This window comes from Poecile atricapillus, chromosome 11 (genome assembly GCF_030490865.1).
Source record: "Poecile atricapillus isolate bPoeAtr1 chromosome 11, bPoeAtr1.hap1, whole genome shotgun sequence".
Classification (NCBI taxonomy): Eukaryota; Metazoa; Chordata; class Aves; order Passeriformes; family Paridae; genus Poecile; species Poecile atricapillus.
The window spans coordinates 331,871-357,315 of record NC_081259.1 but is presented as its reverse complement, the minus strand read 5'-3'; the positions used below and the strand labels follow the sequence as shown (position 1 = coordinate 357,315).

Here is a 25,445-nt window from a genome sequence, read left to right as displayed (position 1 = left end):
ACCGGGTGGGGCGAGCTCCGCCGCGCCGGTCCCGCCCCGGGCCGGCCCTCCCGGCTAAGGCAGACGGTGGCAAAGGCAGCGGCAAGCCCTGTCCGTGTGCTGCCCCTCACCCGGGGCACCGGGCGGGCAGCGCGGCCCCGGCCCCGGGCAGTGCTGAGCCAGCTCCGTGTGCAGCCAGACCCCGCCAGGGCCGTCCTGAGAGCAGCGAGTGAGCAGCAGCCTGGGCAGCGTGTGCGGCCTGTGCGGGACCCCGGGCCCTCAGGCGTGGCCAGGGTTGGGCTTGATGAGGCCGTAAGCCACTGCGTGTGCCAGGCTCTCCTGGGCCGCCTGGGCCACCCGCGGCTTGTCCTTGTCCTTGGCAAGCACCGAGAGGATCTCCAGCATCTCGCTTGCGATGAGCTGCTCGGCCACCTCCCGAGCGGCTGCCATCATGTTCATCACCACCACGGCGCCACGGTGCTGCAGCTCCGCACTGGGGCTCAGCAGCAGTGCCTGCAGGATCTCCAGCCAGTGCACGGTCTGCAGGGGAGTGGGGCCAGCATCATCACGGACCCCAGGAGGAGGGCCCCAGCTCCCCCCTACAGCTCCATCTCAGAGTCAGGCCCAGGTCACCACAGGCTGCCCTGTGTCCTGGGGCCAGAGCTCCAGGCCACCACAAGGAGGGAATATAGGACACAGGATGCTGTCCCAGGGTCCTGGGCCAGTCCAGCCCATCCTGGGCACTCACCACCTGGGGAATCCGCTTGCAGATGGGGGGATGCAGGGCAGTCAGCATGGCCAGGGTCCCCGAGGCTGCTCGCCGCAGCTTCTCATCCTCCTCCCCGCTGTACAGGACCATCAGCTTCAACCGGTCGCTGCCCTCAGCCAGGAACATCTCCTGCACCTGCAGGGGAAAGAGGAGGGATTGTGTGGGGGTGTGGTGGCCCAGCAGCCCACCACAGACCCCAGCCCATCCCAGCCTTCACCTCCTTGCTCATGGCCATGTTGCACATGCACTCAGTTGCAGCCAGCCGGATCAGCTCGTGCTCCTCAAACATGTACCCCTCGATCATGGGCACAGCCCGCTCTTTCAGGATCTTCTGCCTGGGAGGCAAGCAGGCAGTGAGCACTTCCTGCCCAGGGCAGCCTGCCAGGCCCAAAGGGGACAGACAGCCCCCTTCTTCCCCCACCCCTACCGCAGCCTCTCGCTGATGCCAGCCAGGTTGGTCAAGGCCATCAGCCCCTCAAAGTTCTCCAGGCCCGTGCGCTGCAGGTGCAGGAGGCTGACTAGGGGCCGGACCACCTCATAGATCTGTGGAGACAGAACACATGGAATGGAGCCAATCCCCACTGCTGCTCCCATCCCACACGAGCCCCTGCCTGGCAGACCCAACCCCCAGCCCCAGCACTCACCCGCTCCCCTGGGAATGCCATCTCTGGGTTGGAGGTGATGGTGATCTTTGCTAGGGCCTGCGCTGCCTTGGTCTGCCCCACCTCAGTGCCCTCCAGGGACAGCGGGATCAGAGCCTGGGGGCAGAAACAGCAGCTTGTCCTGCAGCCAAGGCCCCAGCACCCAGGGCAGCCACAGCTTCCCCCAGCCTCATGTCCAAGACAGCCAGTGCAGCCCCTGCTAAAGCACAGAGCCCCAGCTGCCCCCAGCCCCAGCACCCCCAGAGTGGTGCAGGGCAGAAGCACAGCAGGGTCCATGCTCTCACCTTGCCTCCTCCCTGAGCAACCACACCACCCCGGTCTTCTGCCTCCTCCACCAGCGCTAGGAACACTCTAGGGACCAAATGGGACTAGTTGCAGCATTTGGATAGTCACAGTTAGGCCCAGGCTGCACCAGACTCCTGGACATTCCCCCTACTGTCCAGGAGCTGGCCTTCACCAAAGGCACATAAATTCACCAGAAGGACACCAACAGCCTGGGAAACCAGCCCCTCCTGTCGCACCTGGAGATCAGCTCCCGGCAGGAGCTGGTGAGTGCTGGGTTCTCACTCTTCACCATGCAGGCCAGAGCCGACACCACTCCAGCAGTCAGCAGCTTCCGCACCCGCCGCTTCACAAACTCTGGTTTGTCCTGTCCCACAGGCAAGGTCAAATTTGGCTCAGGAGCACCAGCTGCCTGGCCAGGTGCCTGACCCCTGTCCACACCTGGAAACCCAGTCTGTGTCCCACCCACCCACTCTCCTCCCAAGCGTAGCCATGCCCTGCTCACCTTGGGGTGCTGCTCTGGGATGTGCTGCTTGGCATACTTGGCCAGCTCCAGCATCTGCGGGTCCGGCTCCTCATGGTCATAGCTGTTGGTGCAGTTCACCAGCGTGGAGGCAACAGCATAGAGCACACTCCTGTCCTCTGACTGCAGCGACAGTGGGCACCTGTCACACTCACAGCCAGGAGGAACAGCCAGGACTGGAGCCCACCCAGCTTCTCCCACACATCCTACCCCAGAGCATGAACCCCACATCCACTCCAGCACATTTCCCTGGTGCTAGGGTGCCCATCCCACAGCTCTTGGTATGCACCTTGGCCAGGTGGAACATGGCCTGCATTGCTGCCTTGTCCTCCACAAACTCCTCCTTGACATCTGCATCGAAGGTGAGGTAGGCCAGGCCCTCTACAGCCCAGCGCCGCGTGCCCGCATCGATCGCCTCGTTGCAGAGCCACCTGCGAGAGTGGTCCCTGAGCCTGGCTGTGGCCAGCCCAGCTGCAGGGAGCCCAGCTGTGGGGCGCCTTGCCCACACCCCCACACCTGGCCCCACTCACTTGCGGCACTGCTTGGCCAGCTTCATGGTGGATCCCTCAGCAAACTGCTTCATGCTGAAGTCTGTGCCTCCAGCAGATCCCAGCTTGCAGAGCCCCTGCAGCCAGGAACAGAGTGTGGGAGCAGGAATGGATGTAGGCAACCTAATGTGTCTCCTGAACCCCCAGCAGGGGAGAGCAGCACTGTGACCGGTGGTCCTGCAGCCACAGCCCACCCTAGGGCTCAGCCCCACCACATCCTGTCCCACCGTGCTCACCACGAGTGCACGGATGCGGATGCTGTCCCTCTCGCTGTGCTTGTAGATCTCCTTGAGCAGGTTGACTCCGTTGGCTGTGATGAAGGAGGCGCGCTTGGCCTTGTCGGCTGCATGGATCAGCGCCTCCACCGCTACCAGCTGGTGGGCCTCACACACAGAGGCACAGAGGGACAGCACACTGTCCATGATCCCCTCCAGCTCTAGCACCCTGTTCCCTGCATCTGAGGGACCCTGCAGCAGGCACGACACTGTCTGAATGGCCCGCAGCTTCCCTGGCAGCTCGTGCCCCTCAAACCAGCTCCTTCAAGGAAAGACCAGCAGAAAGGGTCAGGATGATCCACCTGCCTCTTCCTGCCTCACTGCTGAACCTCACCCACAGCAGTCCCCAGTGGGTCTGCAGTCAGCTTTAGCACTGAAGTGCTGCCAGACTGCAGGTGACAAAACCACTGTCACCCCCAGGAAAAGTGGACTCACCTCACATAGTCCTCGCACAGATGGTGGAAGTTTTCCCTCTCAGCATCACACTTCAGGTCTTCATACAGTTTGCTCAGCAGAACAGAAGTGCTCATCCGGCTGTTCTCTGTCACAGGCAGGCTGCCCAAGCTGCCACACACTGTGCTGCCCACCTCCAGGATCTTCTTCAGGCCTGGGAAAGGTCAGACAGCCCAGTGAGGGGCACATGGCATGTGCAGACCTGGGTCAGAGGAGCACAATGCCCCACCAGGACATCGCTAGCAATTCCACTGACCCTGGTCAATCACCCAGAGGCTCAGGCTGTTGTTGGTCTCCTTTGGTGACTTCCTGGGCACCACCTTGATGAGGAGGTTGAGGGCGTTGTCACGGCCGTGCGCTGAGGCTCCTTCCAGAACAAGCAGCTCCAGGAGGTGCTTGATCAGTAGCTTCAGGTCCCTGGAGGAATCTTCCAAAAAACACAGTGCCCAGCAGTCAGCATCCTGGGCATGGCCTCACCCCCACCATGGTAGAGCCGGCAGAGATGCTGCCATGACCAGAGGCTTCTGCTGCCTGTTAACCCTGGACAGAGCTTGGCTTTGCTGCAGGGAGCAGTGACGGGGCAGCAGCAAAAAATTCATGGCATCTCTGCACCTACCTGGGGCTCTCCCCATACAACAGCCAGCCAGGGCAGCCCACACTCACCCAGCACCACTGCATCCTCCTTCCCACGGAAGTCTTTCTGCAGCCCCTCCTTCAGGGAATCGAACATCACGTGCAGCAGGTTACAGGCAGCCAGGGACACCTGCTCGTGCTCCACACCCAGCACCGCCGCAAGACGGGGTGCCCCCAGTTCTGCCAAGACGGCCGTGGTCTGCAGGTACAAGCACACCTGTCTTCCAGAGGCCTTGGGGAAGCCTTGGCGTTTCCCAGCCCCTTATCAGGATGGTTTCCTCTCACAAATTCAGGCCTGGCAGGCAACAGCTCAGAGCTCGCCTGTCTGACACTCTGCAGCCTCCCCAGCATGGCTCTCCCCTGGGCCCAGCCGTGTGGTATGGTGGGACCTACACGAGAGCGGTGGCCGGAGCACAGCCCCACCAGTGTGCGCAGGGCTGCCAGCATCAGGTCAGCCTTGGCCGTGTCCAACAGCTGCATCAGCAGCCGCACACCATCACTCTGGAAGATCTTCTCTGCTCCAGCCTCTTCTCGTGCCAGCACGATCAAGTTCTGTGCAGCCTGGGGAAGAAGGGTTCTGTCTGGGTCACAGCAGCACACTGTGCACAAGGAACTGCTGGTAGCTGTAGGCACCCACCCTCCGCCCCTGTCTCGGGGAGCATTCTGCGTGGGGCAAGCCTGACCTGCCCAGGTAGCCCTACTCAGCCACCACTGGCCCAGGAGCAACAATCCTCCCCTCCTCTCCTCCCAGCCACAGCACTGCACCCCGCTCCCTGAGCTCAGACTTTCTGCTTCTTGTCTTCATCCTTTTCGTCAAGATCCAGCAAGATCTGGAACATCTGCTCTACTTTCGAGTCTGTGCAGGACATGGCCTTCATCTGCAACAGAGCAGAAAGAGTGGCTCAGTCCTCCCCACCTTCTCACACCACCCACAGCCACAGTGGGGCCAGCAGCCCCCCACTGCCCCCCTGCTGACCTTCTCGTGCATGCTGCTGCCCAGGGCGCGCAGGGCCTCCTGGAAGGCCTTGTTCCTGGGCTCCAGGCTCACACAGCGCTGCAGGTCACTGACAGCCTGGTCCAGGCGGCCCAGCTGCTGCAGCGCCTGGCTGCGGCGGAACAGCGCCTTCACGTCCCGGCCGTCAGCTTCGATGGCTGCGCACAAGGGGGTCTATCGCAGGGCCCACGGCCTGCCCCGGTGGGCAGCTGGTCCCCCCAACCCCCACTGACAGTACCTTTAGTCGCATCAGCCTCAGCCTTGACGTAATCCTCCTGTGGAGACAGGAGAGGGAAATGCCTGCACAAGCCCCATGCAGCCTACACCCTTAACTCTGGGGACAGGATGGGAACAGCATCACTGGAGACAGTGAGCCAGCACAATGGCCCTCTGTTTCCCAGAACACAACCCTCAGAGGGTATCTGGGGAGCCCTACGGCCCCAGGTGCTTTTCAGGAACTTCTGGTCTACTCAAGCTCCTGAAGTTGCTCGCGTTCACCCCCTGCCCCAGATCAGACACTGAGACTGCTTGGGAACAGCCCCAGCCGGCCGGGCAGGTTGGTGCAGCCCGCGATGACACCCGCCCAGTGCTCACCAGCTTCAGGTAACACGCGGCGCGGTTGCGGTGCAGCACGGCGCGCTCGGACGCGGCATCGCTCAGCCCCAAAGCCTCCGTGTAGGCAGCGAGGGCGGCTCCGTGATCCCCCGCCTGGAACAGCGCGTTACCCCGCGCCCGCAGCTGCTCCGCCGTCACCTGCCGATGGACACCGGCTGAGACACGGCCCTGGAGCCTGCACGGACCCGGGACAGGGACCCCGGGGACAGGGACCGCGGGGACAGGGATCCCGGGAACAGGGACCCCGGGAACAGGGACCGCAGGGACAGGGACCGCGGGGACAGGGACCCCGGGGACAGGGACCCCGGGGACAGGGACCCCGGGGACAGGGACCCTGGGGACAGGGACCCCGGGGACAGGGACCCCCGGGAACAGGGACCCCGGGAACAGGGACCGCAGGGACAGGGACCCCGGGGACAGGGACCCTGGGGACAGGGACCCAGGACAGGGACCCCGGGAACAGGGACCCAGGACAGGGACCCCGGGGACAGGGACCCCCGGGGACAGGGACCCAGGACAGGGACCCCGGGGACACGGGCCCGCCCGTCCCGGTCCCGACCGGCTCTGCTCACCGGCTCTTCCATCGCGCCGCACCCGTGACGTCACCACCGATCGCCCGGGGAACCCGGACGCCACCGCCCTCGTCACGTGACGGGGCGCGGCCGGAGGCGGGCGGGGCCGAGCCTGCAGCGCCCCCCCGCGGCCCGGCGGGGCCAGCACCGGCCACCGGCACCCCCGTGTGTCCCCGCGTGTCCCCCCCGCACCCTCGCCCCGCTGCACCTCCGAGTGCGAGTGTCCCCCCGTACAGCCCCCGTGTTTAACCCCGGGGTGCGAGAGTCCCCCCGTACAGCCCCCGTGTTTAACCCCGGGGTGCGAGAGTCCCCCCGTACAGCCCCCGTGTTTAACCCCGGGGTGCGAGTGTCCCCCCGTACAGCCCCCGTGTTTAACCCCGGGGTGCGAGTGTCCCCCTGTGTACACCCCCTGCCCTGCCCTGCCCTGCCGTGCCCTGCCCTGCCCTGCCCTGCCCTGCCCTGCCCTGCCCTCAGCAGCCCTGGCCGGGCCGTGTCAGTCTGGGGGCACCGTGCGAAAGCCGGGGTCCAGCCAGGTGCCGCCCTGGGGCTCCACGAGGCACACGACAGGCACGGGGCAGCAGGTGGCGGAGGTGGCACCGGCGGGTCCAGTAGAAGTGGCAGAGGTCGATGGCCATAAGCAGGAGGACTAGGAGCCCATAGAGCCCCACGAAAGGCAGAGCCAGCGGGTGCCTGCGGGGTGGGGCACTTCAGGAGGGGGCAGCCATGGCCCTCCCATGGTGCAGTGGAACTGGGGAGGGCCACCCAGGGCCCACTGTGGGCTCTGAAGGACACCACAGCCCCCGCCCCAGCAACCCTGAGGAGCCCCTGGGAGCGTGCAAGGAGCCCCACGGGCCCCACAGCCTCAGCAGCATTGCCGGTTGTTGACCTGCTCACCGGAGTAGACCAGGGCTTGCCAGGCTGGAGAGGTTCACTCCAGTGAGGGCTTCCAGGGCCAGTTGAGAGCAGCAGGACTTGAGAGCGTCCAGGCTGGGCTGGCAGCAGTAGCGGTGGCTGGGGGGGTCCGTCAGCCGTGGGCAGTAGAATCCGGGGTGGGAGAGGCCATCAGGGCCCACGTAGCCCTCACAGAGGTGCAGGTTCTGCACCAAAACTGAAGCAGGGAGATAGGAGAGGGCCGGGAACAAGTCCCCACTGCAGGGACCACGGAAACTGTGTGGTGCCCGTAGGACAGGCTGCCAGCTCCAGCGATATGGTCTCTGCCGTGATGCGGCAGAGCAGAGCCCTCCCAGTCCCAGCAGGGCTGGGCTGGCCTGGGCTGAGGGCTCATCAGCCCCGGGGAGCCCGGCTAATGTGGCACAGGGGGCCCCAGCTCAGCCCTCAGAGTGGGCTACACCCACTGCAGGCTGAGCAGAGCACCCCATGGCACTGTGTATGCCGTGACCTCCAGTGCTCGTCAAGGCCTCCGCAAGGGCAAATGTGGGCAAGGGCGGTTATGGTGGCAGAGAGGAGGGGAAAGCCCCCAGGACACCAGGTCAGTCCTCATCCCCCATGCTGAACCCCCTGCCTATTCCCCATCACCCCCAGGGACAGCACTTAGACCCCACAGATGTGCTGCAGTGGGAGTAACCTGAGCAGCACCACGCCTGGGCCACCATCCCCAGTACGGACCACCACCTCTCACTGCAGGCCACTGCCTCCCAGCACAGACCCCCCATCCTCCATTCTGGGCTGGCAGGGATCAACCCTCAGCAGACAAGGCCGCAGCAGGGATGGGTTCAGGGAACGGGAGGCAGGAATGGGGCTGTACCTGTCCCAAGGATGCTGGGGAACAGAGCCGTGGTAAGGAGCAGCTGAAGCAGGTGCCCATCCAGCATCTTCCCAGCCAGCCCTGGACAGAGGCAGTTCTGGCTCCAGTGGAGGCAGAAACCACAGCCCCTCCTGCTCCCGCCTCCATCGCAGCCTCCACCAAGAGCTGCTCAGAGCCATTAGAGCCTCCTGCACTCGCTCTGTCCACAGGGACCGCGCTGGGGGCGGGAGCATCAGTAATGAGCTTCTGGGGCCAGGAGTAGGATGGCAGGCTCCCTTCCCAGCAGGATGCAAGGCACCAGCTGCTGCATCCAGGGCCCAGTTGGGCACTTGGGCCCATCCTGGGAGTCCCTGAAAGGGCAGAGCACAGGACAAGCACTGCAAGGAACTGAGCTGCCACGGGCCAAGCCCATGGGATGTGGATGTACTGGGGGTTGTGCAGGAATTGTGGAATCACAAAATCATTCAGGTTGGAAAAGACCTCTAAGCTCATCCAGTCCAACCCAACCAAGCTAGAGCTGAGGCAGTTCCCCACCTCACCCAGTCCTTCCCAATGCCCTCCCTGCTGGCACCCATTGGCAGTAAGTAGCCCCAGGGGGCCAGGAAGTATGGCATGTGGTTCCCACAGCAACCGGGTGGATGCTCTGGTGACATGGTGTAATTATCTTCAACTCAGCCACTGTAGCTCCAGCAGAACAGACTGCCAGGCACACTCTGAAAATGGACTAAAGGCTCTGGATTTGGGGAGGCACTCCCACACTTCACCCAGGCATTTCTGCCTGCACAAAGAACTGATTTCTGTCCCCCCGGTTCCTGCCCACCCCCAGGCACAGCTGGGCCTGGCCATGCCACCAGTCTCTCACAGATGCCTGGGGCTCCTGGCCACATCTTCAAGCTGGCCTCCACCTGCCTCAGAGTGCTGCCCTATCTCCTCACAGCACATCATTCCCACTCCCCTGAGTGAGAGCCACAAACCACACACAGACCAGGGCCCTTGGAAACAGCCTTGTGTTTCCTATGAACTCCAGGAGAGCTCAATCCCAAGTCCACAGCACTTCCTCAGGCAGCTGCCCAACACCACTGGTGCTCCTGGCTTCCCCCTGCTGCCCCGCCAGTCAGGGGAAGCCCTGCATGAACCCCTGCCCCAGCCATCAGAGTGGCCACTCTCCTGGGCAGCCTGCCTGTGACAGGGCAGCAGTGTCTGGCCCAGCAGCAGCAGCAGAGCCCAGCCTGCTGCCCTCCCCAGCCATGCGTGGCCCATCCAGCACCGCATCCAGCAGCATCTGGTCCAGCCCTGCCACAGTAGTTCATTCCAAAATCTATCTGAGAACATGGAACTAATAAATTAGAAAGTGGCAGCAGCAGCCTCTGCCAGTCTGTCCCATCACAGTACTGCTGGCCCCAGTCCACTGCTGCTCCTGTGCTGTCCAGCCACTCCTCTCCTGCTTGACGTTAGCCCAGGCGGATGCGGAACGTGGCAATTTCCATGGGGTCCAGGTGGATGTTGGTGCTGTTGGAGGCTGTGCCCAGCGGGTACATGAGCGTCAGTGAGGTGGGCTGCAGGGAGCCCAGCTCCAGCCCCTGGAACAGGCCTCCCAGAGCCAGCTGGGGAGAGAGGAGGAAGAAGCGGGGAGGCCCAGGTGAGGATGTGATGCCTGGGGCAGCACTGTGCCCAGGACAGCCTGACACGTGCCATGACTGCCATGTCAAGGTCCCAGCTCTGACCAGTGGAGGTGTGGGGGCAGCCTGGCCCTACCTTGCCCTGGCTGGTGGTGCAGTTGAAGCCCAGGTTCTTGGCCTCCAGGCTGCAGTCAAAGCCTTTGCGGTGCAGGATCAGTGCTGCCTCAGCTGACGGTAGCGAGTCATCCTGCAGGGAGCTGAGTGTGAGGCACAACACTGGGGAAGCAGGGGAAAGACGCCCACCAAAGCCCTGCTGCCCCTGGGCCATAGCTCACCTCTGCCTGCAGCATCCGCAGGTTGAGGATGTGGAAGTCGCAAGGAAGGGTGGTGGCAAGGGGCACAAAGGAGCGCAGGGCTGGCAGGGCTGGCTTCTCCAGCATCACTGGCATGACCAAGGCCTCAGCATTCAGGTGCAAGGAGGTGATGTGGCTCAGCAGGGAGGGGAAGCTGATGGGGCGCTCATCCTGCACCTGCCAAGCAGCACATGGGTCAAGTGTGGGCCCAGGAAGCCAGGCAGAGGCTGGGTAAGGCCCACAGAACCCCCATCCCATCAGCGCCTCGAGACCGGGCACCTGCCAGCACAGTGCACACAGAGCTGCCCCTGCCCAGGCAGGACCCCCTCCCCAGCACCCAAACAGGACCTCGGTTTGCTGATGGTCAGGCTACAGACCTGCTACAAGCCTGGCTAGACTAGTGGCTAGCAGCTAGTGCACAAGACAGGGAGAGACAGCAGGGCCAGGCTGGCCATTACCTCAGGTCTGCCAGTCCTGGTGCCAGGGAAGCTCAAGGCTTTAAACATGGAGACCAGTTTGGAAAAGAAGCCGGAGCTCTGGATGGGTGGCACAGCACATGCAGAGGGCAGCGAGGGGATGGGACAAGAACACTGTGATTATGAGGGCAATGTGGCTCCACAGGGACAGACCCCACTGCACATCCTGCTCTCCCCATGCCCCCTGCTCCAGGCCCATCCCTGCCCAGTGCCAGCACAATGGAACAAGAGGGGAGAGGACACTGCATCCCATCACATGTGAAGCTTTCTGCAAATGCCTCCACCCTGCTCCATCCCAAGGCAGGGCTGGGCTCTCCTGTCCTGCCACCTCAGAGCCAGCACCTTGTTGGCAGTGCTGCGGCGCTCCAGGAGGAGCCGGAAGCGGTTGCAGGTACGCTTGTTGTCCTTCAGCCCCTGGCCCAGGCCCCGGTTGTCATCCTGCATGAGGCGCCGGTCCAGGATCACTTCCAGCTGGCCTGTGGAGAGCAAGTCCCTGCAGCCCAGGCTTTACCAGGCACCAGCCACAGCACAGAACCCTCAGAGACAGCAGGACCAGGGCACCCTGCCCAGCCTGCAGCACCCTCTTCTCCTGCTTCCCCTGGGGAGGACAGCCCTAGCTCCATGGCAGGTTCCCAAGGCACAGCCCCCTGGCTCACCACTGTGGAGGCTGGAGACCCCCAGGGCCTGGGCTGTGAGCAGCGTCAGACGGCTCTGCATGTCCTGGATATAGGCCATGGCAGGCATTGGGTAGAAGTTGGCCTGCAGCGGCAGCTTCCGCTGGTACCTGCGGGGCTGAATCTGCCAAGGGACCAGTGATCAGTGGCCAGAGATGGCTCCCACAGTGCCTGGTGCCAGAGCACTGTCCCCCTGTGGGCAGCTGCTGTCCCTCCCCAGCCTGCTGCATACCTGGAAACCATTGAGGTCCGTGAAGAAGGTTTCATCGCTCTCAATGTCAGTGCTGAAGCGCAGAGCCAGCTCCTTGTTGACGTGGTCACGGATGTCCACCAGGCAGGAGACATCCAGGGATAGGCCCTCCACCCCTGTGGGTAGGCAGTGAGGAGCTGAGCCCCACAAGCAGCATAGCCCAGTTCCCTGGGCCAGCAACACCTGGCACAGCCTCAAGATCTCACCTGGCACATTATACAGCCGCACCACGGTCTGGACATGCTGGTAGTAGCTGGCAACCTCTGAGAAGAGGGGGCCCTCCATCACCCGCACCACTGGGGGGTCCTTGGGAGCATAGGGCTGGGGGGAGGGATAACTACACTGAGGCTGCTGCCTGAGGATAGTCCTGTGGGCACAGCTGTCAGCTGGCTTTCAGGGGTGGGCCCTGTACCTTGGCCTCGCCGTCAGGCAGGAAGAGATAGGCCCCACTTTTGTCCTTGGAGGTTCTGGTGCCGTAGATGAGAAATTCGCTGCTCACCCTGTGCCCCTGCTCCTCCCCAGCTTGGCGCAGGCTCTGCAGGTGTGGGCCAGCACAGCAGTAAGTGCATCAAGCAGCGGGATGTGCCTCTCCCCTCCTTCACCCCACGCCCTGTCACAGCCCTGCCCTCACCTGCAGCAGGCCCGTGCGCCCCAAGAAGCAGGCCTGCAGGTGCTGGTTCTCCAGGCAGAAGTCAGCAGCAGCAGCCGGCAAGATGTGCAGAGGCACAGCCTCGGGCTTGTGCACGGGCACGTCCCGGCCATGTAGGTACAGGCGCGTGGAGGACCTCGGCGCGGCGTGGCCATCCAAGGACTTGTGCAGCTGCAGCACACGCAGCCCCAGTGCGGGCAGGCGGGCCAGGACAGACACCTGCAGGCAGCGTGGGGACCTGAGCCAGCCCCCCGCGTCCGGGGAAAGTGGGGCAAAGACCCCACTCGGCACTGCGGGGCCTCTGAGGAGGAGGAACGTGCATGGTGACCTGGGGGTTTGAGAGCTGTGGGATCCTGTGTTTCAGGGCAGGGGTAGAGCAGGGTTGCCAGTTTGTCCTGGTAGTGCAAGGGATGGGAGGCTGGCACACATGGGCTGTGGGTGTGGGGCACCCCATACCTGGTAGACATCAGGCATCACATCGGTGGCAGAGTTCCACGTTGCACTGAGCTGGGAGGGCAGGGGCTGCCCCTCCTCAGAGAGCACACGCACGTGTGGGGAGTCCACCAGCACCGGCACCACGCTCAGGCGCTCCTGCTCCAGCGGGTTGAACACCACCAGGAACCTGTGGGGGGTAACACAGGGATGGCATCCCTGCCTCACAGCATCCCAGCTGTCCCACGCCCCACACTACCTACAGACCCACTGCACCTACCCAAACTTCACAGGTACTCCCTCACAGCCTCCCCACAGTCCCATAAGTCCCCAGAGCAAGGAAGGAGGCCCTACCGAGGTGAGGTGTCCAGTTTGACCACTGTCCTCTCTGGGAGAGAGTCCTGGCTGGAGCGTGTCTCATCCTGGGGAGGAGGAGTAAAGAGTTGGGGTGTGCCCAACCCCGCTCCCAGCTGGGGCCCTCTTCCTGGCCTCTACAGCACGGAGTTGCTCCCGGGGGCATGGGGACAGTGCCAGAGTGCAGGGAGCCAGGGCCTGGTGCTGCTCACCATGCCAAGGAACGGTGCAGCCGGGTCATGGTGGTATGTGTCCTTGTCCCCCAGCACAAGGTAGTGCGCAGCATTAATGATGACACGCTTGAGGTTGGTGAGGGAGTGGAGCAGCCTGGGCAAAGGCAGAGTGAGCCACCTGGGACCATCTGCCCCAGGACTGCCCCAACACCCTCTACATCTCCCCAGGAGAGGGAGGATCTCCCCATAGCATCCCCATGCCTAGCCATTCTCCCAGCCCTGAGCCCACCAGCCCCACTCTGAGACAGGCTCTGAGGGCGCCCTGGTCCCCACACGCACCGGACTCCGTAGTCCACGGCCACAGCCTCCTTGGCGGTGCCGGTGATGGCATCATGGTGCTGGAAGAGGCCCAGGTTGCGGCGAGCGTTGCTCAGCAGGGCGTAGTCAGAGAGCGGGTACCTGCCCTCAGCACTGGCACGGCGGGCGTGGGCGAGTGCCAGGCTATACAGGATCTCTGCCCCCCTGCACAGGGACAGAGTCACTGAGTATCTCTACCCTGCTGCTACAATACTGTGGGGGCTGGCCTGGGACAGGGGCAGCAAAGGCACACGCTGCCCTGGGACCGGATGAGGGTTTGGCACTGTGTGCACCAGTCCAGTGTGCTGGCAGCTGGCACAGACCAGGGGCTGATAAGATCCCCAGGATACTGCCCAGCCACCCCTCACCCATGCCCCCTGCACACCTCCTGTGCCCCATGGACCAGCCCACTGCCCCTCACCGGAGGTGGGCCTCCAGCACTCGGTCCAGGCTCTTGTAGAATGGCCGGGAGGTGAAATATCCTGTCCAGTAGTGATCCTCCCGGTCCGCATAGGAGAAGAAATCCCCAGTCAGAACTGGGAACCCGGGTGGCCTCATCCCCGGCACAATGCCCACTTTCTTGTACAGGGCATCAAAGTAGTCAGAGAGTGTGCCAAACTGTGCCTGCAAGACAGCACGTGCAGCCCTGAGCCAGGGCTCCTGCAGTGGGGGCTCTTATCACCCCTCACAGAACGGTTCACCCCTCCAACTGTGCTCTGCCATGGCTTCCTGCTCCCCCCAGCCCCATGGAGCTCTTCACACATACCTGGACATGGAGGTCAGGCCGGGAGTTGAGAAAGTCAAAGATGCGCTGGTAGTTGAGGAACTGTGCGTCCCACTCCTGTGGCTTATCATAGCGGAAATCATCTCCCAGGGGCACCAGCAGCACCTTGCTGCGGTACAGCTTGGACTTCTTGCGGTACTGGTCCAGCAGCAGCTGGGCTCTGTGTGGGGTCAGGGAATGAGGCCGGCCCCTGGTGGCCCCATAGGCTGGGAGTCACGTGGCCCTGCCCCTGCGGCACTCACCGCTCTGCCACGTTGGCATCAGTGATGGCGCGGGGAGGCACCTTCCAGGGGCAATTGATCCGGCCTCCAGGCAAGCGCTTGAAGTCAAACTGGCAGCAGATCTTGGGGTCTGGGCCACAGGTGTGGGGCACATCATAGCTGTAGAAGGGCATCATGTGGCAGAAGATGTCGGTGCTGGTGTCTGGATCTGTGGGACCAAGGACAGGTGAGCACCAGCAATGGCTCTCCCTTGCCTGCCCCTGAGCAGGGGGGCCCAAAGACAGTGGTCCGACAGAACAGACCTTGGAGCTCAGAGGGCACAGCAGCCTCCCCCAGTGTGTTGCTGGACATGGGGGCAGGTGGAAAGTCACCCTGAGGCTATCCCACAGGGCAGAGACATTGCCTCCCAGTGCTTAGCTCATCTGCACAGAAAAGCAGCTGGTAGCCATTCTCTGCTGCCACGTGCCCCAGAGGGCCTCCTCTGCAGTGCCCTTCTGGCAGCCCCTTACCCCATGTCTGTCTCCACATGAACTCCAGGTTCTGGGTGGCAGCAAAGTGCTTCTTGATGGCATAGTGCACGCGCTGGATGAGCATGGCTGTCAGGTTGGAGCGCTTCAGCAGGTAGGGCATGGTGGAGCTGTACCCGAAGGGGTCTACAGCCCAGCCCGACCGCGGCGTCACACCTGGGGCACACAGACACACGTCAGCTGGATGCTGGGCTGGCAGCACCTCCCGTGTCAGGACCTGGAGGCCTGCAGCGCATTAGGCAGGCCCCCAGCCAGATCTGCCCAGCTCTCACCGATGTTCTTCTCCAGCCACTGGTGCCCCTCGATCAGCTGGTCAATCATGGCGAAGTAGTGGGAATTAGCCTCATCAGGCATCACCCAGCCGCCCGTCACCATCTCCAGCTGCCCATTGCCCACCAGCCTGTGAGGGGCACACCCAAGATGTGACCAGAGCCCTGCATGAGCCATATATCCACTGAAGAGTCCCCCTGCCCTGAGCCACCTATAGTCTACCTGCAGCCCCCACATCCACCACTGCCATTCCCCCCTTGTCATGCTGTCCCCACACAGAGTCATCCATCCACCGCCCAATGCCAGCCACAGCCCATTCCCACACACCCTCCACTGTGGCCTCCAACTCTCCTGGGGTAGGGGGCAGACAAGGGGGCCCTGACTCACCACATAATCCTGCTCTCCAGGTCTCCCACCCCTCCGTGGGTTTCCTGGGTTTTGCACACAAGCTCCCCAGCCCAGTCAGCACAGGGCAGGATCTGTCTCCCCCACCTCTCACCCCACATGGCAGTGGCTCTGACATCTGATGGCACTGGGAAGCTGCTGGCAGTTTGAGGGCACCTCATGCTGAGCAGTGCAGGGCCCATGGCAGCTTTCCAGTCCCTAGGCCTATCCCTCACACACCCCATGCTCTAGGCCTGCCTGGGAGCTGGGTGGGCAGTGGGGCCAGGTGGGCAGCCCTACCTGCGCACAGCAGCCCGCTTCTGGGCACTGATGTTGTCCCACCACTTGGAAAAGAAGGAGATCTCGGACCAGATGAAGCGCCGGCGCGGGTCCTCCTGCATCTTCAGCACCATGCTGTTGAGGATGTGCTGCGTTTGGTCGTAGTAGTACTTGTCAAAGGTCTTGATCCAGCCTGGCAGCACAGATGGGGGTCACTGTGGGGGGCCCAGGCTTCCCTGCCAGCACTGCAGGGTAGCAGGGGCTGGGCCAACCCTTGCTGCTCACCTGGGTCGTTGTGGGAGTGTGGCACCACGAACACCTGCAGAGGCTCTGTGTCCCACTCATTGGGCTCATAGGTGATGTCAAAGCCCTGCTTCCAGACACCACCATCCTGGTTGTCAAATGGCAGCAAGGAGTACACAGCCAGCATCTGTGGGTAGGAGACAGGGCTGAGAGACCCCTGAAAGAGTAGAGCTAGGACCCCATGGATGCCCAGGTATGGACCCCTCACGCTAGCAGAGCCATCAGTCCCTCACCTGCAGGTCTGGGCTCTGTCCTTTGCCGCCTAGAGCAAACTGGCAGTCTTGTGGGGACACGGAGAGGAAACTTGGGCGACTCTCAGGGGGGAGCACCCAGGAGCTGTTCAGGGGATGTTGGGGCAATGCCGGCTGCCCCTCTGCATGGGCTGTCAGCTCCAGCACCGAGTCCTTAATGTGGCTGATGATCTCATGGTTCTCCTCCAGCAGCTGCTCCAGCTGTTCGATCCGGTTCTGTAGCACCGAGATCTGGCTCTGGGGGCACAGAGGCCACAGCGAGGGGCAGGAGGTCACCCACAACTGTGGGAAGCCAGTTTTGGCCCTGGCACCTTAAATTCCCAGAGGCCAGGACTGGCTCCCCATGAATTTCCCTGGCTGAATGCCCCTGTTTGCCATCCCAGGACCCCTCTCACTCACCCCAGACCCTCCAAACTCACCCTGGGGAAGTTGCCCCCACTCTGGTGTCGTGTGGGGTCATGCTGTACGCGGTCCAGCATCAAGTAGAGGGAGAAGACGGCCACACAGAAGATGGCAGCTCCACACACTGTCACCTGCTTCTTCAGCTTCATCCCGAAGGGAGGCAGGGACTCACCTGCGCCGGGGCTGGGGGGGAGCCAGGTCGGACAGGGCAGCACCTCACCGCGGCCTCCTGCCTCCTCCTCCTCCTCCTCCAAGAGCCCTCACCGCGTCCTACTTGGCTTAATCCGACGCTGTATATTTATATCTGCTGATGGGGCCGGGGCCGGGGCCGGAGAGGCCGCGCGGCCCCGCAGAGCCGGGCAGCGCCCGGGGCCGCCGCGCTGAGGGGCCGGGGAGGGCCGGGAGAGGCCGGGCCAGCAGCGGCCGGGACACCGCCGCCACCCGCTCGTAGCCGGGGCGGCCCCGCAGCCCGGCCCAGGCCCTCACATCGCCCGCCGGGGCCCGCCGGGACGGGCCAGGCCAGGCCCCGCCCAGCGCTCCGCCCGCCGGGCCAGGCCCCGCGGAGGCGGCACCGAACCGGCCCGGAGAGCGCTGTGGGACCGGGCTGGGACACCGCCTGCGGCACCGAACCGGCCCGGAGACCGCTGTGGGACCGGGCTGGGACACCGCCTGCGGCACCGAACCGGCCCGGAGACCGCTGTGGGACCGGGCTGGGACACCGCCTGCGGCACCGAACCGGCCCGGAGAGCGCTGTGGGACCGGGCTGGGACACCGCCTGCGGCACCGAACCGGCCCGGAGACCGCTGTGGGACCGGGCTGGGACACCGCCTGCGGCACCGAACCGGCCCGGAGACCGCTGTGGGACCGGGCTGGGACACCGCTGTGGGACCGGGCCGGGACACCCCCTGCGGGACCGGGCCGGGGCACTGCTGTGTGACCGGGCCAGCCCCGCGGAGGCGGCACCGAACCGGCCCGGAGACCGCTGTGGGACCGGGCCGGGACACCCCCTGCGGGACCGGGCCAGGCCCCGCGGAGGCGGCACCGAACCGGCCCGGAGACCGCTGCGGGACCGGGCCGGGACACCTGCACAGCCCCGGGAGCGGGAGCAGCCATCCCCAGACCCTGCAGCCGAGTCGAGATGCCGGGGGCCATCCCAGTACCCTCTCCCAGTGTGCCCCATCCCGATGTGTCCCATCCAGGCGCTCCATCCCACTGCCCTGTCCCAGGATCCCCTTCCAGCCCTCTCTTCCAGTGCCCTGTCTCAGTTCCCTAAATGTGCCCTGTCCTGGTACTTCATCCTGGTACACCATGCCAGTCCTGGTGCATCATCCCAGTGTCCCATCCCAGTGTCCCATCCCAGTGTCCCATCCCAGTGCCGTGTCCCATCCCAGTGTCCCATCCCAGTGCTGTGTCCCATCCCAGTGCCCCATCCCAGTGCAGTACAAGCCCGTGTCCCCTCACAGCTCCTGGAGGCACAGCTGCAGGGCTCCTGTATTTATTGTACAAGATGAAGCTGGGCAGGAGCTGTGGGTGCCATGTCCCACCCTGGGGCATGCAGGACCCCTGCCTTTGGCACTCAAGCACTGCACAGCCACCCTGCAGTACCCACGGCCCGGACTCTGTGATGCCTCCAAGCACTGCCATGGGATGGATCCAGGGCCCCTGGTGCTCCCTGTCACCGGAGCCTCTTGCGGATGGCAACAAGATCCTGGTGGATGGTGCTGAAGCTGGGCCGCTTGCAAGGGTCATACTCCCAGCAGCGATGCATCAGCTGGTACACCTCCTCAGGGCACTGCTCAGGAGGGTCCAGCCGCATCCCTGGGGCAACAGGGATGGGGACATGGATTATTGGCCCCTCACTCCTTGTCTGGCCCATCCCACAGGCACAGCTCTGCAGTGCTGGACCCACAGCTCATGGTGGCACTCAGGAGCCAGCCCCAGCCGTGACCCCTACCATGTTCCACTGCCTCCCGCGTTTGCTGGTTGCTGAGGTTGGCATAGGGGACAGCACCCAGGCTGAAGGCTTCCCACAGCAGGATCCCGAAGCTCCAGACATCACTCTCTGAGCTGTATCGGCCTGGGACATGGGGCAGGACAAATGGTGTTGGCAGGGGACACCCATGTCACCACTGCCCAGCTGTGCCCTGAGCTGTGCCAGCTGATGCAGCTTCTGAGGGCTGAGGTGCTCCGGGTGTCTGCCTCCCTCCTCAGGACCAAGTGGGTGGGAGTGGGATAGTGCCAGACTTCTGGCTCCCAAATAAGCTGCGGGGTGCCAGGCCATGACCAGCTCCATCCTGTACCATAATTGAGTGCTTCAGGGGCCGTCCACTTGACAGGGATTTGCTTCATCCCTCCTGTGGAGGCATAGATGCCATCCTCCTCCTCCCGTGACATCCCAAAATCGCTGATCTTCAGGGTGTTCCTCTCTGTCACCAAGCAGTTGCGAGCAGCCAGGTCCCTGAGACAGCCCCAAGCAATCAGCTATGTACCCCAGCTGTCCCTGGGGCTCCACCTTGCACGTGGGGCGGTGAGAATTCCAGGGCTCCCCCTGTCATGCCGGGGCCTACCTGTGGATGCAGTGCTTGCTCTCCAAGTACTCCATGCCGGCGGCAGCATTCTCCGTCATCTTGACCAGCTCCTTCACCCGGAGGTGGGGACCCTCAGTGCGCAGGAAGGTCAGGAAGTCCCCCCCTGTGCCCAGATTGCAGAGGCGGTGGGTGCCCAGGCACACCTGACAGGCTCACCCGCGTGTGCGTGGGGACCGCGGGGATGGGGCTGCTCACCCTGCACCAGCTCCATCACGATGTAAATGGGCTGCTTCTGCGTGCAGACGCCAATGAGCCGCACAATGTTCGGGTGCCTATACTGCTTGAGAATCCTGTGGGGACAAGGGTGGGCACTGTGAGTGCAGGGGGGCCCAGCTGCCCTGGGCACAAGACACCCATTGCCATCCCCAGGGCACTCTGCCCAGCCAGCCCAGGGACACAGCCCTCAGCACAAGGGTGCTGCAGCCCCAGAAGGGTCAAACAGCTGCAAGAATGGACAAATGTGACAGAAGCCCAACGGCCACACGGACCTGGCTTCCTGCAGGAACTTGGCCTTGAGCTCAGGCGGAAGGGTTTCCCGGCAGGATTTCACAGCAACGGGGGTGTTGTCAGCGCGCAGGCGTCCGCTGAACACCTCCCCAAAGTTACCCTTCCGAGACACAGGTGCGCCAGGCTCAGCTCACCATGTGGCCCAAGGCAACCCTTGTCCTCCTGTAGACCCTGTGAGGACAGCCCTGCCCTCCTACAGAGCCCACAGCACCCATCTCACCCGACCAATGCGTTCCCCCAGCAGCACATCCTCGTGGTTGAGCACCCATTTGTCCTGCAGCAAACAGACACCTGAGTGAGCTGCCCCTGGCCCACATACCCCCGCAAGCCCCTCTCTGCCAGAGCCCCAGGTCCAAGTCCCTCTGTCTAGCCGGAGAAGCATGTCTGTGACTCTCAGCCCAGTCATGGGCAGGAGGAAGAGCCAGGCAGAGCTGCCGCTGCACTCTGCCCCTCCCCACTGCCTGTATCACCTTGGGCACAGCCCTGGCAAGGACAATGCCACTCTTGCGTGTGATGGGCTGCTGGCTCTGCAGGAGGTGCTGGATGAGCAGTGGAATGGTGGGGAAGCTATCGCCCTCCAGCCGAAACATGTTCTGCAGGAAGGGAGGCCAAGAGGTTGTGAGGAACCTGTGCCTGCCCATGCAAGGCCACCCCAGCCATTCCCCGGCTTGTGGTCACTGACATTGGCAGCCTGGATGATGAAGTGCCGGGGCTGCCCATCCCACAGCACGCTGAGCACGTACTCCTGCTTGCCCTGGCTCTCCCGCACTAGGAAGTCCCCACTGCAGGTCAGCAGCTCCTGAACCTCCGAACGTGGGATGGCCCCGTGGTACCAGACCTGCTGGCACAGTGGCTTCTGCACGTCTGGGATTAGGGGCACGGGGGGTGGCAGCTGGAAGGAGACAAGATGAGCCCAGACATGCACACTACTGAGTTGTGCCAGAGGTGGGGCAGCAGCAGTGTCTGGAAGCTGTGCCTGGGGCAGGTGGGAACAGAATCTGGAGGTGCTGAAGCAAAGGAGGCTCTGTGGCCAGAAAGGAAAGGACAGGCTCAGCAAGACAGCTGGGTGGAGAGCAGGGTGGCTGGAGGTGCCCAGGGGCTCACCGAGTACTTTGGGCTGAAGATGCCTGTGATGTGGTTCTTTAGAGTCTCCAGTGCACTGGCCCCGCTCCGCTCCTGCTCCTGGAAGGAGGAGCAGGCTGTGCATCAGCTGTGCACCCCATCCATGCAGCTTCCAGAGCACACGGGGCAAGGCTGACTCACTGTGGAGGAGATGGACTGCCGATCCTCTGGCAGAGGCAGGGCAGGCAGGGCGTCCCTGGTGCCCAGCTCTGCCAGCTTCCTGGCCAGCAGATCCCGCTGCACCTGCAGCTTGGCCTGGGCACAGAGGCAGCCCTCGAGTTGCTGCCGTGCCTCATGCAGCCCCTGCCGTCTGCCCAACAAGTACACCCTGGGGAGGGGAAGGGGCAGTCAGCACCTGCTGCTCTGACCCCTTCCCCCCTCTGCTGCACCTCACCGCTCCCCGGGGCTCCGGCCCTGCTCCTCATCACGGATCTCTGCCTTCAGCTCCCGCGTCTGCTGCTCCTTGATGCTCACGGCCTCTGTGGCAGCCACCAACTCCTCCTCTACTGATGTCAGGCTGCAAGAGACATGTGGTGGCAGGGGGATTAGCCCCTGCCCCTTCCCTGCCCCTGCCCATAGCTAGCCTCACTCACCAGTGCTGGACACTTTCAAGGGTCAGCTCATTCAGCTGCAGCTCCCCTGGCAGCAGGTTTTCTGTGTCCTCCAGCAGACTCTCATCAAAGGACACAGCTGGTGGCACCTCAGATTCGTACCTGTGGGCACCCAGCACAGCTCTGCCTCCACTTACCCCATGCTGGCTCCGCCACCCAACGGCAGCAGGGCAGTCACAGCAGAGGGACTGTGGCTGTGTGGAGCCATACTGGTGGCTCTGGATGAAGCTGCTGTACTCAGTGGCAGGGTCGATGGCCTGGATGGCACTGGCAATCTCCTGGTGCATGGCCAACATATCCTCCTGTACCAGGCTGCTGATGCTGCAGTACTCCCTGAGGATCTCCTTTCTGTGGGAGCACTGCTGGTTCTGTGGGGCCATGAGGGTGCCCAGGGGCTGGCAGCAGGGCACAGGATGGGCAGTGGGGCATGGGGTGAGCAGTGGGGCAGGCAGGGCTCTTACAGGACGAGGACCATCTCCTGCTGCAGACTGTAGAGGGACTGATGCAGACTGGGCAGCACACGCTGGTAGTGGTGCTGGTGGTGTAATGCAGCTGCCTGCACAGCCAGTACGTACTGGTTGTGCAGGGCATGGAGCTTCCAGAGGCTGCGCACATACTTCTCCTTTGCCTTGTCCCGCTCCTTGTCTGTGGAGAGAGGCTGTGGAAAACCCCAACCGCCAGCACATCACCTGATCCAGCGCTGGGGCAGGGGTCAGAGGGTAGGGGCTGGGAGAGAGTCCCAAGGCAGGCAGGGGGACCAAGCCTGGGGTGGTTACACTGTGACACAGAGATGCTCCTGACCCACAGCGTGGTGTCCCAAGGCCCCCAGACTTCTGCCTGGCTTCTTGGGGGCCAGGCTGGGTTCTCCTCTATGCTACCCATCCCCAGAACCCCCACCCACTCCAGGCTGAGCTGTAGTTTCCAGAGAGTGTGGGGTGCTCCAGCCATCCTTGACCCTTGTGGCAAGCTGGAAGGTTATGCAGGGGACAGGGGACAGGGGCCAGGCTGGCACCTTTGCTGGCCTCCTGGTACTTGCGCTTGGCCTGGGCGCTGTCACGTGCCAGGCTGCGGTACTGTGCCTTCAGCTTCTCCATCTCTTGCTGCGTCGTCTGGAGAGGGACAAAGTCAGGGAGTGGGTCCAGCACATTCTCTTGTTCCCCTGCTGGCTCCAACATACCCGGCTATACTCCTGGCTGAGCTGTTGCCACTGCTCGCTGAAGGCCTTGCGCAGCTGCTGCTTGTCACGGATGAGCAGGCTCAGCTTGGCCAGCGGCCCCGCTGCCAGTTCCTCCGCATGGCGCCGCAGGGTCTGGCTCAGCATCTCTGTCCGGCTCACCAGCACCGACCAGGACTGCACAAAAGGGAACCAGGGATGGGCGGAGAGGGCATCTTCCAGCACCTCACTGGGCTCTGCAGGGCACAGTCCTACTCTGGGGCATCCCTACCTTCTCGATCTGACCACCACGGTCGCCATGGAGCTGCCAAGTGCCTTCCTGCTTTTCCAGCTGGGAGAACATGTGGTGCAGCATCCCTGCATACTCCCGGTCACTCTTGGCCCGCTGTGACATCCACTTCTTCATCAGCTCCAGGAGGCGCAGTTCCCCATCCTGCAGCCGCAGCAGTGCACTGTGCCCCTGTGGGCACCACAGCTCCGGCCCAAAGCCCATGGCACCACTGTCCAGCCAGGGGAAGTCTGTGGGGCACCAGGACAACCTGAGCCACAGCTGCTGCCCTGTACTGCCTGCACCAATGGCCTGGGCCCTCTGCATTTCACACCCTCCTGCCCCATCATCCGGTCTCTGCAGCAGAGAAGACCCTCCCTGCCCATTGCAAACAGCCTTGCAAAGCACATTCAAAGCAGCAGGATGAGTGCTCCAAGCCCTGTGGGAGCTGGGGTCTGTGGGGATGGTGCTGGGAAGGAGGAAGTGTGGAGCCATACACAGCAGTGTCACCTCTGCCATGCACAGAGCTGCTCCCCAAGGGCGGCACAGCCACATCCCCCACCCCTGGCAGGCACCAGCCCCTCTTCTCTGGCAGCTCCAGTCCTGTCCTGCCCATTGCCACTGTCACCCCTGTGCCCACAGTGTGAGAGCTCCTGGGGCCGGGACACTGGTGGGAAGCCAGCAGAAGCAGAAGAGGGTGCTGAGACCCAGAGAAAGGTGCTGAACCTGGACACATCCCAGCACGCAGGACTCCAGTAAGGCCACTGGGAGCCAAACTGATCCCAGCGGCAGTCCCTGGGTGCCTTGCCCTGAAGCAAGAGTGCAGCAGGAGCAGGAGAGTGTTGAGGCACCTCCCTGTGCAGGGCAGGATGTGCCCTGGACCAGCCCTTGACCTCACCAAGACCCACACCCCCAACCCCCTCCCCCAGCCCTACAAAGGAGTCCCCCTGTCTCTGCTAGAACCCCACCAGGGCACAGTCCTTCCAACCTACGTTTGTTGCTAGGTCTTCGTTGTGAGGCTGCTGCTGGTGTCCTGCTGGGGCCGGGACTTGTGCGGTCTGGACCTGGTGCAGCTCTGGCTCCCAGGGAGGAACAGGAAACCCAGTGCTGACCATACAGCCATTGCGAGATTTCCTGCGCTTCCTCCCCTCCCTGCCAGTCCCCACGCCAGCAGCCGACGCCACCACACAGCTCTGCTGCAGCTGGGCAGTTCCCAGCCCCACCACCCCTCTCAGCTGTCTCCCACCAGGGCTGACACCACCAGGTCCAGCCCTGCATACCCAGAGCTCCGCTGCTCCTGTGGAGCCTTCACTCAGCACCAGTGCCACCCAGCAGAGCTCCCTCAGCCATGCCTGATCCTGCCTGACTCCTAGTCCCACTCCATGGCCCTGTGTCCCTCCAAGAGACTGCAGCACCTGGGGGGTCCTGAGGACTCTGTGCAGCCCCACTGAATGTGGCCAGCCTGTCTGCAGGACAGAGAACCCACCGATGGACACCCACACTGCCCCAGCCCCTGCTGCCAGCCTGCATCCACATAATTAGGACCACACTCCCTGTGGCAGCCCTGGGCACCTCCTCTTCAAAGGGCTTCACTGGTGCCACGGTGGCACTGCTCAGCCCTGGCAGCTGCATCACACGGGGCAGCTGCCACCACCACTGCCTCTGCCCAGTGGCACAGCCCAGGTCAGCTCCACTCAGCTCAGCCTAGCCACCGCTGGGTGCTTTGGCCTGAGCCCTCTACTCTGAGTGCCAGGGAGGATCCGGCGCCAGAGGAGTTCCAATGTCACCTGCAGGACACTGCCGGGCAGATTCCACTTTTAGAGGAAGTCAGGGAAAAAGCGTGTCAGGCGGAAGTTTTGCTGACTCGCCTTTCTAGAGCGGAGCAATGCGGGGTGGCCACGCCCTGGAGCAGCTCCGAGGCAGGGGCTGCCACCGCTCCGCTTCTGCCACCGCCACCATCCCTTCAGCATCCCCCAGGCGGCGTGGGTCCCCTTCCCCCGTGCGCCACGCCGCTCCTGGGCGGTCGGGGCTGGGCGGCTCTGCATCCCACCCCAAGTGCAAGAGCTCTCTTTGGAAGCCCCGATTGCTTCCCCGCCCCAGCCCCGCCCGTCGTGAGGAGAACAGGAGCGAGGTGAGCGCGCTGCAGCCCGTCCGTGCCACGGGGACCTCGCTCCTGACCGGGGGAAGCCGCTGCGGCCCCAGGCACAGCGACTCCGCAGAGAGGAGCTGCCTCTGTGATGGAACACAGCCCCAACAGGCTCTTCAGTGGAGGCCAGGAGCCGGTGGTGGGGCTAGGTGAGGCTGGGGTGGGCTGTGTCCGAACGGGGCCCAGGTCCAGCCTGGCCAT

The 25,445-nt window shown here is 63.6% G+C and overlaps 4 protein-coding genes across 9 annotated transcripts; all 4 read right to left on the bottom strand.

Annotated features, from left to right (window-relative positions):
• Positions 1–258: 258 nt before the first annotated feature.
• UNC45A (unc-45 myosin chaperone A) lies at positions 259–6,456 on the bottom strand. The gene is made up of 20 exons (XM_058847074.1): positions 6,306–6,456; positions 5,713–5,871; positions 5,357–5,393; positions 5,101–5,276; positions 4,910–5,002; positions 4,518–4,685; positions 4,155–4,323; positions 3,748–3,918; positions 3,474–3,645; positions 3,000–3,300; positions 2,746–2,840; positions 2,505–2,646; positions 2,198–2,338; positions 1,932–2,059; positions 1,695–1,761; positions 1,393–1,506; positions 1,176–1,291; positions 966–1,083; positions 728–883; positions 259–519 (listed from the first exon to the last, which is right to left on the bottom strand). Exons 1-20 carry the CDS (start codon positions 6,315–6,317, stop codon positions 259–261), a joined length of 2,796 nt encoding a protein of 931 aa, XP_058703057.1. The 5' UTR covers positions 6,318–6,456.
• Positions 6,457–6,775: 319 nt separating this feature from the next.
• LOC131583153 (protein shisa-like-1) lies at positions 6,776–8,723 on the bottom strand. The gene is made up of 4 exons (XM_058846991.1): positions 8,610–8,723; positions 8,369–8,420; positions 7,200–7,632; positions 6,776–6,995 (listed from the first exon to the last, which is right to left on the bottom strand). Exons 1-4 carry the CDS (start codon positions 8,721–8,723, stop codon positions 6,776–6,778), a joined length of 819 nt encoding a protein of 272 aa, XP_058702974.1.
• A 633-nt stretch (positions 8,724–9,356) lies between these two features.
• On the bottom strand, positions 9,357–17,367 carry MAN2A2 (mannosidase alpha class 2A member 2). Of its 2 annotated transcripts, XM_058846940.1 has the most exons (23): positions 16,846–17,367; positions 16,409–16,663; positions 16,158–16,302; positions 15,894–16,065; positions 15,212–15,339; positions 14,922–15,095; positions 14,434–14,620; positions 14,174–14,351; positions 13,829–14,031; positions 13,390–13,572; positions 13,090–13,204; positions 12,878–12,945; positions 12,548–12,713; positions 12,074–12,310; positions 11,855–11,977; positions 11,649–11,763; positions 11,425–11,558; positions 11,175–11,316; positions 10,861–10,994; positions 10,501–10,578; positions 10,025–10,219; positions 9,826–9,936; positions 9,357–9,674 (listed from the first exon to the last, which is right to left on the bottom strand). In XM_058846940.1, exons 1-23 carry the CDS (start codon positions 16,975–16,977, stop codon positions 9,522–9,524), a joined length of 3,528 nt encoding a protein of 1,175 aa, XP_058702923.1. In that variant the 5' UTR covers positions 16,978–17,367; the 3' UTR covers positions 9,357–9,521. The 2 variants fall into 2 exon arrangements, with proteins under 2 accessions (XP_058702923.1, XP_058702924.1); XM_058846941.1 differs by lacking the exon at positions 10,501–10,578 and having other exon boundaries at positions 16,846–17,366.
• A 906-nt stretch (positions 17,368–18,273) lies between these two features.
• On the bottom strand, positions 18,274–24,219 carry FES (FES proto-oncogene, tyrosine kinase). 5 transcript variants are annotated; one of them, XM_058847154.1, is made up of 19 exons: positions 24,087–24,202; positions 23,102–23,349; positions 22,834–23,007; positions 22,669–22,765; positions 22,118–22,301; positions 21,867–22,004; positions 21,639–21,758; positions 21,443–21,562; positions 21,187–21,373; positions 21,028–21,105; positions 20,606–20,815; positions 20,394–20,516; positions 20,144–20,197; positions 19,905–20,023; positions 19,612–19,706; positions 19,396–19,519; positions 19,129–19,286; positions 18,783–18,905; positions 18,274–18,646 (listed from the first exon to the last, which is right to left on the bottom strand). In XM_058847154.1, exons 2-19 carry the CDS (start codon positions 23,321–23,323, stop codon positions 18,504–18,506), a joined length of 2,469 nt encoding a protein of 822 aa, XP_058703137.1. In that variant the 5' UTR covers positions 23,324–23,349; positions 24,087–24,202; the 3' UTR covers positions 18,274–18,503. The 5 variants fall into 5 exon arrangements, with proteins under 5 accessions (XP_058703137.1, XP_058703139.1, XP_058703136.1 ...); XM_058847156.1 differs by having other exon boundaries at positions 18,275–18,646; positions 21,440–21,562; positions 24,091–24,219; XM_058847153.1 differs by having other exon boundaries at positions 18,275–18,646; positions 21,440–21,562; positions 24,087–24,201.
• Between the last annotated feature and the right edge of the window lie 1,226 nt (positions 24,220–25,445).

What these genes read in the sequence shown, in the direction of transcription:
- UNC45A (XM_058847074.1), bottom strand. An exon ending in CTGGCCAAGCAGTGCCGCAA is followed by an intron (nt 2,647 to 2,745) that starts GTGAGTGGGGCC and finishes CCACTCTCGCAG; the next exon opens with GTGGCTCTGCAACGAGGCGA. An exon ending in TTGCTCAGGGAGGAGGCAAG is followed by an intron (nt 1,507 to 1,694) that starts GTGAGAGCATGG and finishes TTCTGCCCCCAG; the next exon opens with GCTCTGATCCCGCTGTCCCT.
- LOC131583153 (XM_058846991.1), bottom strand. Translation starts at nt 8,723, where the DNA reads ATGTCACCAGAGCATCCACCCGGTTGCTGTGGGAACCACATGCCATAC. An exon ending in AGGGCATTGGGAAGGACTGG is followed by an intron (nt 8,421 to 8,609) that starts GTGAGGTGGGGA and finishes CTGCCCTTTCAG; the next exon opens with GGACTCCCAGGATGGGCCCA. An exon ending in GCAAGCCCTGGTCTACTCCG is followed by an intron (nt 6,996 to 7,199) that starts GTGAGCAGGTCA and finishes CCCACCCCGCAG; the next exon opens with GCACCCGCTGGCTCTGCCTT.
- MAN2A2 (XM_058846940.1), bottom strand. Translation starts at nt 16,977, where the DNA reads ATGAAGCTGAAGAAGCAGGTGACAGTGTGTGGAGCTGCCATCTTCTGT. An exon ending in GCGGCTGTATAATGTGCCAG is followed by an intron (nt 11,559 to 11,648) that starts GTGAGATCTTGA and finishes GCCTACCCACAG; the next exon opens with GGGTGGAGGGCCTATCCCTG. An exon ending in CGGACCTCAATGGTTTCCAG is followed by an intron (nt 11,317 to 11,424) that starts GTATGCAGCAGG and finishes GTCCCTTGGCAG; the next exon opens with ATTCAGCCCCGCAGGTACCA.
- FES (XM_058847156.1), bottom strand. Translation starts at nt 23,323, where the DNA reads ATGGGCTTTGGGCCGGAGCTGTGGTGCCCACAGGGGCACAGTGCACTG. An exon ending in TCATCATCCAGGCTGCCAAT is followed by an intron (nt 20,517 to 20,605) that starts GTCAGTGACCAC and finishes CCCTTCCTGCAG; the next exon opens with AACATGTTTCGGCTGGAGGG. An exon ending in TGGGGGAACGCATTGGTCGG is followed by an intron (nt 20,024 to 20,143) that starts GTGAGATGGGTG and finishes GTGTCTCGGAAG; the next exon opens with GGTAACTTTGGGGAGGTGTT.